This window comes from Medicago sativa, chromosome 3 (assembly GCF_051527215.1).
Source record: "Medicago sativa cultivar Bolivia chromosome 3, Bolivia_mono, whole genome shotgun sequence".
Lineage (NCBI taxonomy): Eukaryota > Viridiplantae > Streptophyta > Magnoliopsida > Fabales > Fabaceae > Medicago > Medicago sativa.
In genome coordinates, this window is record NC_140751.1 from 101,449,960 (window position 1) to 101,471,277 (window position 21,318).

A 21,318-nucleotide genomic window follows, 5' to 3' on the forward strand; every position below is an offset into this window, starting at 1 on the left:
AACTTAATCATGCATGTACGTGTCTCGTGAGCATATCTCAGTTGGTAGGACAATACATTATTATATGTAGGGGCTGGAGTTCGAATCCCGAACACCCCACTTATTCACATTATAAGGTGAATTCTAGTCACTAGGCTACCTGAAAAAAAAAAAAATCATGCATGTACGTAGTGATAAGGATATGCAAGCCCCCATCTATATAATATAAATAAATAAATAAAGTAATCTAATAATTCAACCGTTTTGTCGGATCTAGTTTGCTAATTACTTTTCTTTTAGGTACATTTATATAAAAATAAAAATAAAACCGTTGGATTCAATTATTCTTCTCATGCATTAAATGACTAAAGACGTGCTAGCTATAGTTTTGTGGATGTATAAATTCACGCAAAGTACGTACCAAAGAGATGAAAAAGCTATCCCTTGCTGAACTCTCTCTATATGGCTGTGTTTATGATGAAGCTGCCTAGCACTTATTCACCAAATAGCTTAATATTATTACGTTTCATGTTGTTGTTAGTTTTATCGTATAGAACGAATGCATTGGTTAAACTACCACCAAATGTTACAGTTCCTGCACTCATAGCTTTTGGAGATTCTATCATGGATACAGGAAATAACAATAACATCAAAACAATCGTCAAGTGCAATTTCCCTCCTTATGGTCAAGATTTTGAGGGAGGGATTCCAACAGGTCGATTTTGCAACGGAAAAAATCCATCAGACTTGATAGGTATATACGATACTTAATTTTCTTTCTTGTGTGATTATTTTTCCTTCAAAAAATAAAAAATTCATATCTATATGGCAACAACAAGATAGCGAACGCAAGCTATATATATTTTTAAATACATTGTGGTATAGTTTAGTTCCTTGTTTTACAACCTTAACATTTTAAATCAAGCTTTGAGTGTTAAACATTGATAAAGTGGTTGCGAATTTCTTTTATCATCACATGATACAGTTTTATCGAATTTGAAGTGTCTTCTTCTTTCGTCATTGTCATATGGCTGTGAGGAATTCATGGAGAGGGCCTATGAGATGACATATATGGCCCCCAAAAGCCAAAACCTTGAAAATTTTGTTTGTGTAACTTTTTAATTTGACACCTTCTGGAGAAAAAACTAATCAAGCATTCTTCTCCTAATTATATACTGTAAATAATAATTGTAATTTTATTTTTTTATGCAAGAATATTGATTAACGCTACTTTTTTTCTTTTTTGTATACGTTTTTCTTTCTATGATATTTTTTTGAATGTCTTTCTATGATAGTATAATTTTTTGTTGTCAAAAGATCAGGAAGGTGTGTGTGGTATTATTACTATTATTGTATCGAAATTCAATCATTGGATATTTCTAACCCATGAAACCTTTGTAATTTAAAAATTCACATATTTGCTTGGTTGATACCAAATGAAAACGATGTTTTGGTTACAAGAATTAATTGAGCCTCATTAGAAGGTGAAGCTCACATATTGCTTTTAAGAAAAAAGTTGACTTTTTATCAGCTTAAGTGATAGTGTCTCAATGTTTTTTGAATGAGTGATACGTCAATGGATAGAGCAAGGCATTTTTATCATGGACAATACGTGACCAGACTTCCAAGTAATTACCATGAGCTAGACATGAGTATGTGTCCAGGCTTGTGTTTTTAACTTTTTTTTTTCAACAAAATCAACGTTACGTGATCTAAAATTTTTTGACATGAAAGAAAAAAGTAGTTGAAAACGGTATTGTCAGTAGAGAATAATGTGGTATGTTTTTTTTACTGATAACGTGGTATGCTTTAGTAGAGTTTTTTTTTTTTTTTTTTGAAATTACACGTGTTTAAAACAAACTAAAATTAACCTTTAGTTAATCCTAGTTCAAAATAGTAGAAAATCGTTTTTTATCAAAAGCAAATACTAGAATCTAATATATATATATATATATATATATATATATATATATATATATATATATAAGATAGTACACATGATCTTCCACATTTAATGAATATTACAAAAATTAAGTATTTTTAAATAGTGAATACTCTCATACCTTAAAGTTTTGTTGAATATAATATCTAACATCTAATTATTCAACGTCTCATAATTTTTTATATTAACTTAATTTTTTTTGTTTTAATTTTTAATTTTTTGAATTAACTTTGTCATTGGGTATCGATAATCAACTTTTTTCATAGTTAAAACCAAATATAAAAAAAATGCATGTGAAAATACTTTTTGACTAAATGTTTTGTTTAGAATAAATGTTTATAAAAATGAAATCATATAGTAATTAATTACTTGGTTGTTCTCAGTTGAAGAGTTAGGTATTAAAGAGCTTTTACCAGCTTATTTGGATCCAAATCTCAAACCAAGCGATCTTCCTACTGGAGTATGCTTTGCTTCTGGTGCATCTGGATATGATCCTTTAACGCCTAAAATAGTGGTATGGATGAATAATTAATTATTATCATAAACTATTATATTGTTATTTTAATTTTTTTTTCTAACCAACTTTATTAATTAATTAATTAATTTTTTTTACAAATCAGTCGGTGATTTCATTGGCCGATCAACTAAAGATGTTCAAAGAATACATAGTGAAGCTTAAAGGTGTGGTTGGAGAGAATAGGGCAAACTTCATCCTAGCAAATACTCTTTTCCTTATAGTAGCTGGAAGTGATGACCTTGCCAACACCTATTTTACTATTCGCACCAGACAACTGCACTATGATATTCCTGCTTATGCTGACCTAATGGTCAAAGGAGCCTCTGATTTTATTAAGGAAATATATCAACTTGGAGCACGCAGAATTGGAGTGTTTAGTGCAGCCCCTATTGGGTACTTACCATCACAGAAGACTCTAGGTGGGGGTGTATATAGAAAGACCAATGAGAAATACAATGAAGCAGCCAAGTTATTCAACTCCAAACTCTCCAAAGAGTTAGATTATCTTCACTCTAACTTGCCCAATAGTAGGGTCATTTATATTGATATTTACAGTCCCTTACTTGATATCATTCTCAAGCCCCAAAAATATGGTAAGTAATTAATTGCTAGAAAATCTAATCTAATCATTCATGATTAATTAATGAATTCCTAATATATAATTCATTAAATGCAGGATATAAAGTTGCGGATAAAGGTTGTTGTGGTACAGGAAAGCTAGAGGTTTCAGTGCTATGCAACCCTTTGAGTGCCACTTGTCCTGATAATTCAGAATACATATTTTGGGACAGTTATCATCCAACCGAAAGTGTATACAGAAAGCTTGTGGCTGTAGTTCTTCCAAAATATGTGGGTCGATTGACTGCATGATATCTCAAGAAGTTTATTATGAAGAAAGTGAATATGTTTTATCAAATTCTTCTGTTCACAATTGTAATTGGTTTTTGTTTCACAACAGTGGCTTTATTGAGTATGTTTGGAGTGTGAAACTGCATATGGCCATGTTTTGTTTTTAGAGGACATCTAATAAATCTATATGTTGAAATTTGAGGGGTTGAACTTACTACAAGGGTTAAGTATTTGAAATTTTTAAAATATAAATGCTGTTATTTATATTATTGAATTAATTGACAATGAAAAGGAAATTGAATGCTGATTTTTTTTAAAAAAATATCAAATCAAAATCATTTAAAAAACTAATGATTAAAATCCCTTTGGGATATACACAACCAAATATTTAGCCTACAAAGAAGAAATTTTTAAGATATATTATTTTATGCACTGTAGATCAATAAATTTCACTTAAATATTCGCAATGATTTTTTTTAAGGAAAAATTCATTGCTTTTCATTAGCTAAATATTCGTAATGATTATAACTCAGTTCATAGAGACATTACATTATATATGTGGTCGTCATAGGTGAATTTTTGACTTATTCATCTTAAGAGAGTGGATTTTTGGCCAATAAACTACTTGATAAAAAATATTCACCTAAATAGAAGATTTGAATAGTATGAATATGTTAGAAGGATTTGAAATTTAATGCTAGCATTAATCTCGCGAGTAATTTCCACTTGCTTGAAATTTTATTTGAAGAATTTTATTTGAAGAATTGTTATAAGAGTGATTTTTTTTTTTTTTTTTGACAAAGTTATAAGAGTGATTTTAACTATCGGATCAAAATCAAGCTTTATAATATTTAGCTCTATAAAGCTATTTAATTGTGTTTTCTAATGCACAACTTGTAAAACGTACACTATCGTCGTCAACATCATTTAGGCTATTTAAGCAATAGAAATATTTAACGTAGCGTTAATCATTTCTATTTGAGCAATAGAAAGCTACTTTAACCGTTTGCTCTTAAAATACACAACTGAAAGTTTGGCCTTAACAATAAAAAATGGAATGTATTAACATTGATAAGGAAGTATCCTTAGCACAAGGTATATTAAGGAGACCCCTAATAATTACAAGTTCCTAATAATTACAAGTTGTCAACAATGTTACAAAAAATGATTAACCAATGCCCAAACACATGAACGAGTTCAACCATCCCCGTCGAAAGTCATAAACAAAATTCACCCTATTGGCTTTAAGCCACAAAAAGACCTGGACACAAGTTAATCAAAATTTAACAATATATTGGCTATCATTTAGGCTATCTAAACAATAATGGGAGGATAATCTCTAATTCGTTCATGGAGTATATAATCTCTAATCTCATGAACCGTTTCTTAAGTCTTAAGGTCCTAATTTTAACCATATTTTAGGGATTTTTCTTTTTCTTGTTTTCTTTCTTGTTTTTTCCCCTTTTAAATAGATTTTGAGTCGTAAATGATGGGTTGAGTACCTCACGTCCTCACGTAATCTTATTTCTAATGGAAGTCTCTATGCAGTGACAAAAATAAATAAATCAAATATTCATTAGTTAGTACCCACCATTTGAAAAACATGATATTTGTTAGTATCTTTTATTTAAAGTTTGTTCTGCGGTATGCATTTTAGGTCAATGCCGTATCAATGTAATGCTCATTTAATTTCGAAATATTTCTTCGCTGTCGTGTTGGCTCATGCTTGCAAGAACACTACTAATCATTATCCCAGGCTTCAGATTTACACTACATAAATATAAGCAACATACTGGTATCTCATTGATCCTAGCTGGGGTCATATATTGATATTGTTGCAGACAAACAATACAACTAATTTAATGGTATGAGATATATTTGAAGTGGAGATTACGAATTCAGATTTGTGTATGTTTTATTAATATAAACCAATCATGTAATTCACATATATATAGTATTTCATCGCATTAAAAAAAGGTGCATGTCGTGCTCTGTTTGTCTGACCAATAAATGACTTGAACTAGATAATGAAATTAAGCCTCTATTATAATAATAATAATAAGGATATACACATCACCTAATCCAAATAAAATATCAACAAAATATTATTTGAAACATTTCATCAAACACCTAGAGCACAAAATAAACATACAATATTAATTGTGTTTTTTCAATTCTTAAACCACCTCATTACACTAATGCATAATTAAATTAAAAACAACACTCTAATTCATCAACAACTACCCAAACCACATTTATTTCACAATAAAAAAAATCCTAACATATAATAACAAATTTTAAAAACACTAACATATAAAATTCAAATTGTGTTATTTTAAGAGATTTTGAACACCCACTTGTTTTTTGAGTGATTAGTTGCTTGAAGTAGGGAGGGAAAACATATGGTTTGTGTGTTGCTTGAGTTTGAAAGTGAATGCTTTGATTTGTTTATGTTTATGTTTCTGTATATGTCCCCCCCAACGGAACAGATCATTTCGCTCCTAATTTTTGAAGGAGTTTCAGATGCTTGTGAGCAATTCTAGATGTCTAAAAGCAATTTTTAAAAAATGGGTACTATAATGGGCTTAATAACATGGACCCATGCTGAAAGCCCAAAAGTAAAATCAACCTTCCATCCACTGTGTGTTAGTGTTCCCTTTCTTCTTCACAACCGCACCCTCCTAATCCTTCCTTCTTCTCCCTCTCACGTTTTCTGCTTCATCGCCATCGCGAGTCGCCGACACTGTATCGTTATTCTTATTGATTACATTACATTACATTACATCACTTCTGCTTCAAATTGATATTTGATTTGAACCCTAAATTGAGAAAGGGGAATATGTACAAGTAAATGGAGCCTCTATTCGACCAATTCAAAGCTTTTGCTGAATCCAGCCATGACTTTTTCGACTCCATTTTTGGTCGCCGCAAATCGGTATGGTATTCTTTCTACTTTTCTCTGCATTTTTCTGTTCCTTTTATTTAGGTTTTACTCCATACAATTATTGCTCCAATGTAGATACAAGAATTCGATTTTTATTATTGTTGTAACATTAGTTGTGTTTTCTATTATTATCACCAAAAGTTATAAATTTCAACATTCCTTATGATTTTATGGCAGTGTTGATTTTATAAGTGAGAAATATTTGCCAAACAAAGTTGATAACATTGTCAGAAATGAAAAGTTGTAACTAATTAATATACTCCTTTTAAGAAGAAAAAACAACAGTTTATTTTCAAAGAGTTGTGCTATTTAAGATTGAATGAACAACATGAATGTGCAAGGAAATGAGAAAAATCCAAACATTGGAGAGAAAGAAAAGAGTAAAATGTGGACAATTTAGTCTCTTGAACTTGCGAAATGACAATTTAGTTTCTGAAATTATAGAATGCCAGCCAATTTAGTCAAACCAATGAATGAAAGACATACATATTGTCTTGAATAGTCACACAATGCATCAAAACAAACATAGAATCTTTAAAGATGTGATACTAAACTCATGGGAATGAACATTATCCATTACCAAGAAGAATGTATGTTGTGTATGTGTCAAAAGGATACATGGTTTTTTAGTGTTTCTCTATGATTTGGTTTTTGACGGCCGTGTCTGCAATCATAATTTCAGACTGAAATCCTTAAACGTCTACAAAGAGAATCCTTCTCAGATCTTATGAAACTCAGAGACAGACAAGATAAGGTTGAGAGGATGATTTCCTTCTATAAATCATCCAAAGGAGGTCCTTTTCAGGAAGCCAGCACCCTTGTAAAGGGACAAATGGATTTCATGGGGGCTTTGCTGATCAAGGGCGACTTTAATCAGCAGAACTTAGATATCATAAGCAGGTCTGGAATAAAAACAGGCATTGATTCGAGGTTCATTTTTCAAACCACAATTGGTGAGGAGAATGCTCTTGCTGCAGAGTTTGTGGCTACTCGGAAAGGAAAGGAACATCATGGTGATGCCCTTGAAATGCCACTTTCTCTTGCGAAACTCAGCTATACAGCAAATGTCAATGATTCGTTATCTCTTATGGCTGTCCCAGTGGGAGCCCAGTGCAGAGATGTTGCGGTCGGTTCAAATTCTTTTGATCAGGTACTATTTATTTAGTTTTGTATGCTTATCTGATGAATTTAATAATGTTTACTGTTACAGTTTTTGGCAACCATCTTTCCATTTGGTATTCAATATTCCCTTAAAAATGGAGATGGAATATTTACGTGCGAGTTTTTCTCACAACTTTTCACATAAGACCCTTCCCTGAAATCTCACCATAGGGCACCAAGTTGACCTTTAGAGTGAAAACTTCAACATGAGTCAACAAGCGTACAAAATCAAGCGTTTAGTAATTCATTATTTTCTGTCATAATTGGATAAAAGGTATTTGAAAGCATTAGAACAGCTCTGTAGTTGTTAAAATCACAAGAACCTAGCCTTTAAAATTTTGCTACAAATGTGTTCTTGGATGGGGGATGTTATTTTCCCCAAGAGCATGAAGCTTACTATTGTAATCAAGTCGAGGAATGTATTGACCGAGTACCTAGTTGCGATAGTTTACCTCAATTTTATTGATTTATTCATGAATTTCTTGGCTATAAATGGAACATTTGGTTTGATCACTTAAATGTTCCTATTAAAACCAGTTTAGATAAAAAATTTATGGCCATGGATTTTAATAAATTGCAAGGGGCATATCCATTGTCATGCGGAGACATCAGTATAGCTTAGAGTAAAACGAAAACTAGACTGGGATGTAATTTATTTATAAAAACTACTGTGTTCTTTCCTTGTTTTGTTCCTCAAACTTTTGCTAATTAGGCCTCTGAAATATTAATTGTGTTGTGCTCATTTTGGCAGGAAAAAGGCCTGACGGATTTCTCCTCTTTTGGACCGCCCCTTCTGAAATTACACAACGGCAGTGCCTTTGGCATAGCTATGAGAAAGTCATGTTTTATTGCTTCATTGGCTCAATTTGTAGCTGGACTTGGAACACCTTCTGGTTCTAATACAGCAGATGATAGATACAACACATTCCTACAACTTGCCTGTCAATTTCCTAGAGGAACAAAGCTGTCTGTTCTCGGTAGTCACCAACTACCTTTTGTATCAAAGCAGCTTAGAAAATTTGGAGCTTTAACAATTCCGTCAGTCTTGTCCAACCAACATGAAGTGTCTGAGACAGAACCTGAAGCATCACCCTTCAGAGGAACAAGGACACAGGTCTCAGGTGGTTCTGCAGCTATAATGCTGGAGTCTGAACTTGATGGCTTTACAAAACTTGGAGGTTGGGTTGAGATGAACACACTAGATCCCAAATCTGCACAATGGGCCGTAACATTGACCGATGTTTCTGAAGGTTCATCTGGCTGGGGAATGAGTCTTGGGGGAATAGGTGCGAAACATTTTCAAGCTGAATCCTATCTAAAATTCAACATGGGTGATAAATTTTGCTTGAAGCCAGGTCTTGTATACGCAACAGATGGAGATTCCAAAATAGCTTCTTTAATGCTTCGGTCTAATTGGTCTTTGTGATGATTTTTTTTTTTTGTTCATTGCTACTATTAGCCTGTTTGATTTTTCCTTTGGAAAGCTTGACGCCATGATTTTTGGATTGAGGAGAGATCCCAACATGCACTATGTACTTTTAAGTTTGTTCTTATTCTAATTATTTCCCTCAGGCCTCAAGGTGTATAGAACTAATCATTTTTTGTCACTAGAACCGCTTGATTCAATACATAGTTGGTTTTCCATTTTCCTGTATTTTGTTTTGGTGATTTCATTTTTTCCCCTTGTTTGACTCGATGCATCTTTGGTTCTCATTATTCAATGCATTCTGCATGACTATGATGTATTATGGATTTTGATAATTTCTTTTGGTGTCTTAGCTCAAGCACTTGAGCTATGCCTTGCAGGCAAGAGTTTAAAAAATCATATGAATTTAACTCATTTTGATTTGTAAGTTGGAACAAATTCGAAGAATAAGTAAGTAGAAAGTAATTCAATATTAAAAAAAGAAATGAATTTAGCGAAGTTAAAATTATAATAAAATTTAAGAAGTGTAAACATCATACACAACACAGGAGTAGGAATTTACAAGAACTCAACTTGTATTTATTTATTTATCGTTTCTTTTCATTTAATTACACGGTTAATACAAAAGGACTCCGAACATTATATTTCCCATTACTCCATGTAATGGATCCAAACAAATCTTCTTTTAGAGAGGGCAAAGTAGAGGAGAAAATAATTTGGTAGCTTAGTTTTTTGCTATTTTTTGTAAACTCTAATTTCTCTGGAATCAACTGGATTTTCACCCCATCGGGAGCATCGACAATGGCAGTGTAGACTATTTCATCCTCTTCACCAACGTTTGTGACAATTCTGCTCACATTCTTGGTTCCTTTACCAATGAAGTTTGTGATTGCTATGGAAGGGTAGTTGATGTTCGAGACATGATCAATAGTTGAATCCTTGGGGCAGTTGAAACTATCAGGGACGGTTTTGGAGATAATCTTCACCGTGGTTGTATTCAATCCTATGTAACACAAGTAGTTTAGGTAGTCAATGGTGCTAGTTTCATAAACTAGCCCTGGCTGGAATGGTTCCGTTGTTGTTATTTCTCCTGCTCCATAATCATATGGTGTGGCAATTGACCTCAAATTCGTGGTAATGGGAGCCTTCATATTGTTAATTTGAGTTGCTGCATTTATAAAAATAGAACATGGTGATTGCTAGATAGATATCATATCTAGGATTGCATTACTTAAGGACATTGATTTGAGTGAAATAACGCCAATTTGAATGGTTTGGTTTATACAATTTGATTTCTTTGTATAAATCGACCTAAGTTTTATTTCTTTGTATAAATCGACCTAAAAGATCAATGTGGTCAATAATTTTTAATTTTAGAAGTAGTTTTATAATTTTAATTAACTAATCATTGAGATTAAATTGATTATTCACATTTTGTATAAATGTGAAAAGTCTAACCAGAGGTCATGATGGCCGATCTGATTGCAGAGGCACTCCAAGTAGGGTGTTTAAATTTAATGCTGCCTGCAAGGCCTGAAACATGTGGGCATGACATGGAAGTCCCTGATTTCATGTTATACGGTGAGGGCTTTTTACCTTTTGGAACCTCAGTTACATCATTACCAATCCATGCTGCAAGAATGGCAACACCTGGTGCTGCAATATCAGGCTACAAAAGAAAGAATTGTTGATCATATTTAGTATTGAGTACAATATCGTAGTTATTTAATTCTATATTGATATCTTTACACACACACACACACACACACACACACACACACACACACACACTTACTTTTAGAATATTTCTTGAAAGCGCTGAAGGCCCTCTACTTGAAAAGGTTGCCACCATAGGTGCAGGCTTATAATCTATGATTGTAACTGTTGGTAGAATTGTTGCCACCGGATTGCTTCAAATTAATTTTATGCAAAAATACAATAAAATTATCTAGTGATCAGCTGCCACCCGTTGATTTCAAACGGAAAGAAGATTCAAAAACAAATTCAAAAATAAACACTTGACTTGAAACTTTTTGAGCTTTTTTACCAAGTTTTTTTGTCCTTAGACATGAGAAAGTTTTAATGTAAAATTATTTATTTTACGCTGACAATCAATCACAACTAGCAAACACTATAAAAAATTATATATTTGTTTTTATTTTAAAAATGTCATACATGATAATATAATTTTATGCATATTTATTTGGTTAAATATGATATTATATTATAACGATGTCTGTCTAATAATGATAAACTTTAATGCTTGCCTTGTTGAATTGACATATTGGAGGATTGTGGCAGCATCTTTTGGTCTTACAACTGTTGCTGGGAAGTCTTTATAATTTTTTGCCTCTGCTCCTTGGTCAATAATATGAACAAGACCTAATCCACCCATCCCTTGCACCGTTTCAATTTTGTCATTGGTTGAGTAATCATCATCTATGCCATCACAGATGGCAATCTTTCCTTTAACTTTATTCATATCTAATGAATTTGGGTGACACTTCCTGCATTTAACAAACAATAATAATATTTTGATTAATTATATGCACAACAAACAAGTTTAATTAGTTAATTCATTGTTATGGTTTTGCATGCATACGTACCTTGCTTCAGCTAAGTCAACAATAGTTGTCTTGGCAGATTCTCCGGTTATCAATGGATAATCGGGAGACTTTGATAGAGGGGAGAAATTTATGGCTTTGCCCTGGAGAATAACAATTACCAAACGAGAGCACATGTAGCATTGATCATGTTTTCTCCTTTACTCAAATATTCAATTACAATAATTTATAGGTGTTATATCAAAATCCTCTTTTACCAAAAACAAATCCAACTGCTAGTTGACAGGGACTGTGTTTGGAGTTGTGTGGCAAGTCTCAATTTCTCTGTCTTGGTTGTTTCTTTACTGTTGGTTTTCATTTTTGTTGGTTGGTCTGTTAATTTGAGCTAATTAATCCCTTTCAAAAGTATAGAGCAAAGTGGTTTAATTTATTGAAAAAGAAAAATCTTAAAATTGGAGTATTGCAGAGTGAGCGTTATAAATTGTACCTCGATAACTTTGCTACTACCTAAGACAACGTTGGACTGCATATCACGATCGATGGTAGTGGCTGCAACAGTTAATATCCAAGGAGCGTCATTAACAACTGTACTTTGTGTTGGTCCATCATTCCCAGCGGAGCAAACAACCACTATGCCGCACTCCACAGCATGGAATGCTCCGATCGCAATTGGGTCTGTCGTCAAGTCTGGTCGGAAAAATGAATGTGCTCCAAGCGAGATTGAAAGCACATCTACTCCATCGGAAATGGCATCGTCGAACGCTGCAAGGATCCCAGAGCCATAACAGGAAGGAAAGCACACTTTGTAAATCGCTAACCTTGCTTCAGGGGACCCACCTTTTGCTGTCCCTTCTGCCAGACCATAGTACGAAGCACCACTCACAACATTCCCTGCTGCTGTCGACGCTGTATGGGTCCCATGTCCATATGTATCCCTTACCGTGTTTGCTGTGGTAGCATTTGCACCAGGGTTAGGGTAATACCTTGCTCCGATTATCTTCCTAAAAATGAAAATAAAATCATGGAAATTGTTACCGTAATGGACCAAACAAATAAAGTAAACATAGATAGACAGAAGGTCATGATCTAACATGTAAGTTTCATTTGGTTTTGTTTTTGAGAAAAATTCAAACCAATTAAAATTTTATATTTGTTTTGGTTTGTATTTTGCAATATTTTATTACAAAATGAATCAAATTGATGAAGAACATCCTAATTTTGTCCAGTTTAATCGGATTGACACTTTTAAAATTAAATACTTAATTTATAAAAGCCAAAAAAAGTTCCAGTGATTATTTCCAAACATTGTAGGTTTTTACAAGTAAACATTCATTTAGTCCTTAAGAATTTCAAGCACGGTCATTAAAGTCCTTGAGTGATTCAAAATTAGGAAAATCTTTATGGACGTGTCTTTTCTTTATGAGTTTTGCCTTTTTTTTGGTGGTAAATTAATGAGTTTTGTCTTCAAATATATCTTTTATTAATAAGGAGAGTTATTTAAATATATGATGAATGATGATTAAAAATATGCATAGTATTTTGAAATAGTAAAATGTAATTGTTTGATTTGCTTCAGTTTGAACCCAAAACATAAAATTCAATTTAACTGTTGTGAATCATATTTCTGGAATTTTGTTGTTGTTGAAAGGATAAGATTTCTGGATTTGTTTAGTCATTGTCTTTGTTCTTACATGATAATGATGTTTATGTTGTATTTCTTTTCCTTTCTTTGCTTTTCACATTTTTGTTGGGGATTGGTTTTCTTTACCTATTACAGTTGGATGAATTGAAGTCATTTGATGTCATGCAGATGCCTTTCCAACCAGGTGGAATAGGACCCATTCCCTTGTCTGAAAAACTTGCTGCTTCTGGCCATATACCTGAATAACAACTCATTATTAAAATGATCAAACATATATATACTTTAATTCATGATAAGGATACGCTAACTAGCTAGTGAATGTATGTATGTTATGTATATAAAATCATATTTCAATTCATATCAATAATAAAATAATAATCAACCTGTATCTAACATGCCAATTACGATGTCTGAAGAAGAGGGAGAAGAATTGGAGAACGTGTTTTCAATTTTGGCGTAAGTTTGCATTTCGAGGAAATCCCAAGAACGTGTTGTATGGAGCTTCAGAATGGGATCAAGGAAGACAGACACAACTCCAGGTTGTTGAGCAATTGAGTTTGCTTCACTTTTTGATAAATGAGCTGCAAAACCTGAGAATCCGTGTTTGTAATTGTGTACGAGAGCCTTTTCATTCCTTATAAATAATTCACATCATTCAATAATTAATAATCACATTTCAAAATACTAGCTAATTGATCATGTTATATATATTCAATTGATTAGTTAGTTACCTTCTTAACACCGTGTTTAAAACATGGGTATGATCTTTTCGAAGGGTACTATTAGTTGAATCTGCAGCTCCCATGTACACAATATAAACTTGTTTGTCATTCTCCAATTGAGTGATGGGGGGGTCATATGAAGATAATTTTGACTCTCCAAGAAAAATGAAGTGAGAGTATAATATTAGTATCAATAAGAGTGGATTTCCTTTCATGTTTAGTATTCTCTAATATTGAACTTAGCTAGTTTTGATGGGGTTCAGTTAGCTGATGTATGCTTGTTAGCCCCCGCACGGACCACATATATATAAGAAGCCATTGATCTCGTTAAAGTAAATAAGTTGGTGTTTTGTCAGCATTGAGTTACATGATTTATGGTAAGATATATCGGAAATTTATATCATCATAAATGTATACTAAGCCATGTTTCTTTTAATTCACATACCAACTAAATAAAATTCTAATAGTAGATTTGTTAAAGGTTTTTGCAATTACAAGAGAGTTGGTTCTTGTTCTTCACTTTAGGCTAAGCTATAACTTATAATTAGACATTAAGCTCGTCAAGCTCAAGCTTCAAAATAGGCGCTCAGTTATAATCTTCGAATTAGATTTTGCAGTAGTGATTTAATATGTAGGTTTTTGGTCTATTTTCATATCCAACAACTTCTTGTTCAATAGGCCATTCATTCTTCTTCTATTAGAAGAACATGTGTTTTTTTTAGGGGTAAAAAGAACATATGTTATTTAGAGAAGCTAACCATTGTGAGAATATACTAGCCCTAAATTAACATATGTCATTTTACCCATTAATTATTCTGATTGGGACACAGTCGTATGCATGATAGTTTAAATTTATATTTCTTTTCATCAAATAATAAAATAAAAAATCCTATATGCTATGGTGGAATTAATGAATGGGCATTCCTCATGCGTATTGCACTTGCACATAGGCGTCAAGCACTCTATCCACGCATAGTGCGCCATTTGAAGATATTGCACCATTTCAAGATAGCTACAAATATGGAGATTGAGTTAGCATATACTACCACGAATGTGTACGATAAGTCGATGTATAACTGACACTGTGAAGTGGAGGTACCAACCGGCTAGTGTACATACGATATAAGAGTTATTATGTCATTTGAATCACCATTTTTTTGACAATCAAATATACAGAAATAAATATAGATATTGACACGAAAATTAAAATAATAGAGAGAGTAGAAATACAATAAACGTAGGGAAGAAATAGTTGTCTAAAAAATTATCACAAAAATGATTGTACAAATATAATTTCTTGATATAATATAAAATCCAAGACAAGCCTATACAAACTAGTAATATATATCAAGCATTTTGCATTTTTATATTTTATAAAAAAATATCAAACATCCCTTTCGGGACATTGGCACTTGTGTTCTCCCTTTTACATCACGATCTTAAGCTTTTCATCATCATTCAAATCCCCCATCGTATGCCGCCTGTGTGTTGTTTCATGACTCCGTCCTAACTTTGGCTCAGTGGCGCTTAACATATATAGATGACAGTGTGTTCCTCGAAAATCTAATTTGAATAATTTTGGCTCTGTCCAAATTTGTAGTATTAGAGCCTACTATAGATCCCTGTTGAAACCCGTTATTGGGCGGCCATGCTCCATATGTTCAATCATGGGCGTGAGGGAGGTATTGAGGGTCTCACATTGGAGGCGATATAGCGTGATATCGAGTTTATAAGTGATAGATATTTTTTACCTTACAAGTCGGTTTTGTGTGGTTGAGTTAGGCCCTAACAAAATCATAAGAGTTTTATTTTTTTATATTGTTTTTAATTTTTGAGAAACTGAGGTGAGTCAAGTATTTCTATGCGAGAGTTCTCGTATTAAAAAGTAGAGTTTCTGATAATACTAAGGACATGGAATGTACATGCAGGTTGCCACAATGTTTGCAGTCACCGATACAAAATACAGTCAAAACGAAATATTCAAGGTTAATTTTTGGAATGACTGGCGGAAGTTGCTAGGAGAAAATCACATGATTCAGAATTTAAAAGATTGTGACTTTACACCGATTTACGATTGGTGCCAGAGTGAAAAGGATAAGAAGAAACAAATGAGTTCAGCGGAAAGTTGTTTCATATGATTTCATTTGAAAATGATAGAATAGAAATTAATATCTTAAAGCATTATTTGTATTTTCAGTAAACATTGTGTGTGCTTCCAGCATCACATGCAGAGATTTGTTGCTTTGAGAATAAATTTTCCATTTAGCTGGTTTAGTTCTGTAATCACCAAATCATGGTTTTCAAATTTGTAGATTCTACATTGGATTGGACAGGATATTAGGCATGTAAAACATGTGACAGGCAAAATAGGTTATAACACCTAACTTTAACTAAATTAGCATTAAAGTTAAAATTATGTAACATGTTTCAGTTCATGAGAGGTTTGAAGGTGGTGATTAGAAGTAAATGACAAAAATAATGAAAAAGAGAGTTGTGATCATTAGTGTCTTTTATTCATGTATTGGGCTTATGTGTTGTTGACCCTCTTTTGTCTTATTTTTATCAGGAGAAGAAGGCCCTAAAGGAGGAAAAAATGAAACAGGTAGAGAAATACATGTGGGCTATTGTTGATGGTGTTAAAGAAAAGGTTTAGTCTTCTCTCCATCTTTTTCTGGCCAACCAAACCCTCTCCCCCGTGTTTCTTGAAAAAAGATGCCTGTTTTTCCCTTAGAATTTGTACCTTATCTTGAATTGCTTGTTCCATGAATTAAGTGTCAGTATTATCTAAGTTGGATGTTCACTTACCCTTTATTGCTGTTGTTATTTGATGCTGGTTGATGTGCGAAGTAATAAATCGAGATAAGAGGTGCGTCAATTATCATACTCTCGAATAACAAAAAATAGTTATTTTTCATTTAAGTTTTGTTGTAAATTGAGACTTCTTGTTCAGTCAATAAGTTAATCAACAATTTTCTTAATTACTGGCGAGAGATAAGCATTGTGAGTCTTAATATATGCAGGCTAACTCATAGTTTGTTTTAAGGATAGGTAGGAAAACAAAATAACTGAGAGTTTCTTTTACGGTAGGACTAGAGAGTGAGATAAATAACTCTTGATTTATTTGAATCATGTTTTTCTTAAATTAAAAGAATCTGTTTTTCTCTTGTTTACCTTTATCTAAGCTTTTACTTTTGAAATGTCCTTATGAGTATGCTAGTTTCAATTTTTTCTCTGGGATTTTTTTTATAACTAATTATTCGTTTAATCTTTTAGGTTGGAAGTTTTAGAGTTGAACCTCCAGGATTGTTCATTGGACGTGGAGAGCATCCCAAGGTTGTTACGATAATTGCTTTTGAAAATAAAAACATGTAAACTGACTTCAGAGAGAACGATTTTCATACATCTATGTTTCTTAAGATTTTTTGCAAGTATCTGACAAGTTTTTGGCACTTAACAACATATACTTGATTATTAGATTGGAAAAGTGAAAAGACGCATCCTTCCAAATGATGTCACAATTAATATTGGAAAGTATGCACCAATTCCTGAATGTCCTATTCCTGGTGAAAGGTATCATTGTTCAAAAACTTCTCGACGAACAAGTCTTAAAAGAAAATTAATAACAAGAATTGAAAGTCATTGTTATCGTCTGAAATCATTGATTTGTGTGCCTTTGGCAGCTGGAAGATAACACATGAAGATACAGTTACCTGGTTAGCCAAGTGGTGTGACCCAATCGACCCAAAGTTAATCAAATATGTGTGGCTGGGAGCTAGTAGTTCCTTGAAAGGGAAGAGCGACTAAGAAAAGTAAGAGAAAGCAAGGATGTTGAAGGTGCGTTCCACTTTGTTAATTTTATTAATTCTGCAATTTCACATGATATTTTGTATGATATTTAAAAGAACCTGTTTAATTATGGAATACCTTGACATCTGTGTGCAGAGTTATATAGGGAACATCAGGGCCGCATATACGAAAGGTTTCACGAGCAAAGATATTACTAAGCAGCAAATAGCGGTTGCTACTTATTTTATTGACAAACTAGCTTTGAGGGCTGGCAATGAGAAGGTACAAATATAATATCTGCATATGTAATTTTTTATTTGCTCACTACATATCACCCCTCCCCAGTTAACATATGGATGTGCTAAAAGAGGATAAGATAGATGCCTACTAAAGCAAATTAAGTTGTTAATCCATATGCAGTTTGTAAGTCAAAGTATGCTAAGTACTTGCTACTTTAAGTTAAATGTCTATATTTTGCTTGAGGTGTTTTCACTCAGTTGATCTTCTATTGCCACTCTTAGCAATAACTACACTTTATTTTTAAAAGGAGATAAGAAACATTTCTTTTTATGAGAGGAGAGTAACAACATTGCTACTTCCTAATTGAATGTGTGATATTCTCTAGTCTATATATTTGGCTAACTATGTACATGTCATGAAGTCTTGAACCTACAGCTCTCGATACTAATATGAGGTCCAACAATACATGGAAGTTGGAATAATGTGGTACTATTTCCAGTGAGAGCAAATGAAGTTATTTATTGCGTATAATCTGTTACAGTCTAGCTGTTTCAGTTTGACCAAATGTATGTAATTCCGAACATGAATGAGGAAAAAAACGCAAGCTGCAGTTAAAATTATATGTATTAAAATATAGTCTTGTAAGTTTGTCACGGAGAGGGGTAACCTTGGCGCAACTGGTAAAGTTGTTGTCATGTGACTGTAAGGTCACGGGTTCAAGTCCTGGAAACAGCCTCTTGTGTAAAAACAGGGTAAGGCTGCGTGCAATACTCCAAATGGTGGGACCCCTTCCCGGACCCTGCGTATGCGGGAGCTTCAGTGCACCGGGTTGCCCTTAAGTTTGTCACGTAGGTGTTCAAAAGCTGAATGTATGTCTGATCAATTCTGTTAGGTAATGTTGCTTTCTGCCTTGTTATTTTACTGCAGCAATTTTCTCAACCAGTTGTCTGATCAATTCTGTTAGGTAATGTTGCTTTCTGCTTTGTTATTTTACTGCAGCAATTTTCTCAACCAGTTACAATGGCTAGTATGTTTCGCTGAATGTCTGTCTGATCAATTCTGTTAGGTAATGTTGCTTTCTGCCTTGTTATTTTACTGCAGCAATTTTCTCAACCAGTTACAATGGCTAGTATGTTTCTGTTTGTTTATTTATTGTATTTAAAACTCACCTCACCTAGTGGAAAAGGCTTTTATTTGTTGTTGATTATTATTATACCATGTGAAAAATCTGCCACTGAAGTAGGTTTGGAAAATTTAACTGGATTAATATGGATGTTGCTAAACTGAATTATTCTTTGAATTTGAGAAAGAACTGGATCCAAGCATGCACCTTTCCTATTACTTTTCATTGTCTTTATTGTCCGAAAATTAACTTGACTTTTGCAAATCAAATATAGTTGTTTCTCATTTACATCTTCTCAGGATGATGAAGAAGCGGATACAGTTGGTTGTTGCACGTTAAAAGTAGAAAATGTGACTGCAGAAGGCCACAACAAATTGAAGGTATTTGAACTTACATATCTTTCTACTTTTTTGTCTGTTTTTTAGGTTAGGAAAGGAATTACAGCACCTTACATGTGATTTTTCTTTAAGTTTTGGTTGCCTAGTTTTATTGTTAACTGCTAATACTTAGGATAATAATGATCATGCTTCATTTTTGGTTTAATGCAGTTTGACTTCCTTGGTAAAGATTCAATCAAGTATGAAAATACAGTTGAGGTGGAGCTTCCTGTTTATAATGCCATTTTGAAGTTCCAAAAAGGTGGGAAATTGCTTCTACTTTTTGATATATTTTGTATGAGACTGATGCGAGGCTAATAAGTATCTTATTTTCTGTCTTATCAGATAAACGCCCTGGTGATGATCTTTTTGACAAGCTGGATACAGGTAAATTAAATGATCATCTGAAAGAACTCATGCCCAACCTGACAGCAAAAGTCTTCCGTACATTCAATGCATCATTCACTTTGGATGATATGGTAAGAATTGCTTTGAGAAGAGATTATTATGTTTTCTACTATGCTTTTATGATCAAATTAAAGGTCTATTCTTGATTTTCCTGTCTTGTAATTTTGGAACTCCTATATTTAATTTTCCTTGAATTATGTGACAACAGTTGAATAAGGAAACTAAAGATGGAGATGTTGCAGAAAAAGTTGATGGCATGCAAATAAACAGGTAGTTTTCACAAAATTCCTTTTTGATTCCTTCATCAACATGCACAGACTGTTGTGTGTTTTCCTGATTTTCTAAGTAGCAATGATGTGTCTTTTCCATAGCAGGTTGCAATCATTTGTAATCATCAACGTAGTGTTTCAAAATCTCACAGTGAACAAATTTCAAAGTTGAACGAAAAGATTGACGAACTTCAGGTGATAATGAGTTTGGAAACCTGGGTGTGAATGAATTTCTCGTCACTGGCTCGTTTTATTTAAAATTTAGAGGGCAAAAACCATATACTTGGAGCTGACCTACTTTTTAATTGTAGGCTAATTTGAAGGAGCTGAAAATAGATTTAGAAAGGGCAAAAAAAGAAAAGCCACCTCTAAAGAGTTCGGACAGGAAGGACAAGAGGAACTTTAATCCTGAAGCGTAATATACAGCTTCCTTAGTATCTTTATCTTTACACATTAAAATTATCAAGTCTGTAATGTGTGATTGTGAATTATGTAACCTACAGGATAGAGAAAAAGATAGCTCAAACCAGTGCAAAAATTGAGAATTTTCAACGTGATATGCATACAAAAGAAGATCTAAAAACTGTGGCACTTGGCACTTCCAAGATAAACTACCTAGATCCCAGGATATCAGTTGCCTGGTGCAAGCGGCATGAGGTTCCTATTGAAAAGGTCTGGACTTCACTTGTTATCATTATAGTATTTTTCTCTTAATCGTATATGATGAAGAATGAGCATGAAGTATATTTATTTCCTCCAATTGATGAAAAACAATTGGCAGTTGAGCTTCTATTGGACTTTCCCTTGTTTGTATGCTCTTTGCTTAACGGCCGTAAGCTATGTTGCTTCCCACCAGAATTGGACTAGTAATCTAAATAGGCTTTAACATGTTTTTGAGGAGCAGATGTTTCCACACTTAAATCGTTGATTTTGATTGGCTTATGAGTTATGACTAACATACTCTTGTTGTTTGGGGCTTGAAATCCTCAGATTTTCACTAAAGCTCTGCTGGAAAAATTTGCTTGGGCAATGGATGTAGATCCTGACTTCAGATTCTGAGATCTATGAGATGGAGGCGTACAAATACAACTAACTATGGGATGGGAAAACCTTTTTTTTTTTTTTTTTTTCACTCATCCTTTTACATGAAAAATGAGTTTTGTTTCCTTATTTTACAAGTCCAGAGGAAATTTTTGTTGCAAAGTCTTCATCTAATCTAATTTCGGTGAGTTGTCCCAGTCCCTTTTCTTCATGGACTATGTCATGATTTACATTTATGATTTAATGTGATGCCCATTGTTAAATGAGGCAGAGTTTTGTTTGTTTCATTCTTGTTTATTTTATTTGTATTGCTATTGTTATCTATGAT

The 21,318-nt window shown here is 33.2% G+C and overlaps 3 protein-coding genes and 1 pseudogene across 4 annotated transcripts; 3 read left to right on the forward strand and 1 right to left on the reverse strand.

The window, feature by feature from the left end:
* The first annotated feature begins 409 nt into the window (after positions 1 to 409).
* Positions 410 to 3,501, forward strand: LOC146943008 (GDSL esterase/lipase EXL3-like). Its single transcript, XM_085757088.1, has 4 exons — positions 410 to 733; positions 2,305 to 2,435; positions 2,542 to 3,031; positions 3,115 to 3,501. Exons 1-4 carry the CDS (start codon positions 442 to 444, stop codon positions 3,306 to 3,308), a joined length of 1,107 nt encoding a protein of 368 aa, XP_085613214.1. The 5' UTR covers positions 410 to 441; the 3' UTR covers positions 3,309 to 3,501.
* Positions 3,502 to 5,938: 2,437 nt separating this feature from the next.
* On the forward strand, positions 5,939 to 9,046 carry LOC146943009 (GDSL esterase/lipase). Its single transcript, XM_085757106.1, has 3 exons — positions 5,939 to 6,222; positions 6,914 to 7,381; positions 8,144 to 9,046. Exons 1-3 carry the CDS (start codon positions 6,139 to 6,141, stop codon positions 8,816 to 8,818), a joined length of 1,227 nt encoding a protein of 408 aa, XP_085613232.1. The 5' UTR covers positions 5,939 to 6,138; the 3' UTR covers positions 8,819 to 9,046.
* A 329-nt stretch (positions 9,047 to 9,375) lies between these two features.
* LOC146943010 (CO(2)-response secreted protease-like) lies at positions 9,376 to 14,022 on the reverse strand. Its single transcript, XM_085757099.1, has 9 exons — positions 13,756 to 14,022; positions 13,408 to 13,658; positions 13,151 to 13,262; positions 11,870 to 12,383; positions 11,425 to 11,525; positions 11,086 to 11,325; positions 10,614 to 10,728; positions 10,277 to 10,487; positions 9,376 to 9,986 (listed from the first exon to the last, which is right to left on the reverse strand). The coding sequence occupies exons 1-9, from the start codon at positions 13,959 to 13,961 to the stop codon at positions 9,427 to 9,429; spliced, it is 2,310 nt and encodes a 769-aa protein (XP_085613225.1). The 5' UTR covers positions 13,962 to 14,022; the 3' UTR covers positions 9,376 to 9,426.
* Positions 14,023 to 15,538: 1,516 nt separating this feature from the next.
* LOC146943011 (DNA topoisomerase 1 beta-like) lies at positions 15,539 to 21,270 on the forward strand (annotated as a pseudogene). Its single transcript, XR_015032930.1, has 15 exons — positions 15,539 to 15,858; positions 16,188 to 16,195; positions 16,313 to 16,393; positions 17,020 to 17,079; positions 17,222 to 17,316; positions 17,427 to 17,580; positions 17,689 to 17,814; positions 19,195 to 19,275; positions 19,444 to 19,534; positions 19,618 to 19,751; positions 19,889 to 19,950; positions 20,055 to 20,144; positions 20,261 to 20,364; positions 20,453 to 20,621; positions 20,940 to 21,270. The product of XR_015032930.1 is annotated as a DNA topoisomerase 1 beta-like (transcript).
* The last annotated feature ends 48 nt before the right edge of the window (positions 21,271 to 21,318 follow it).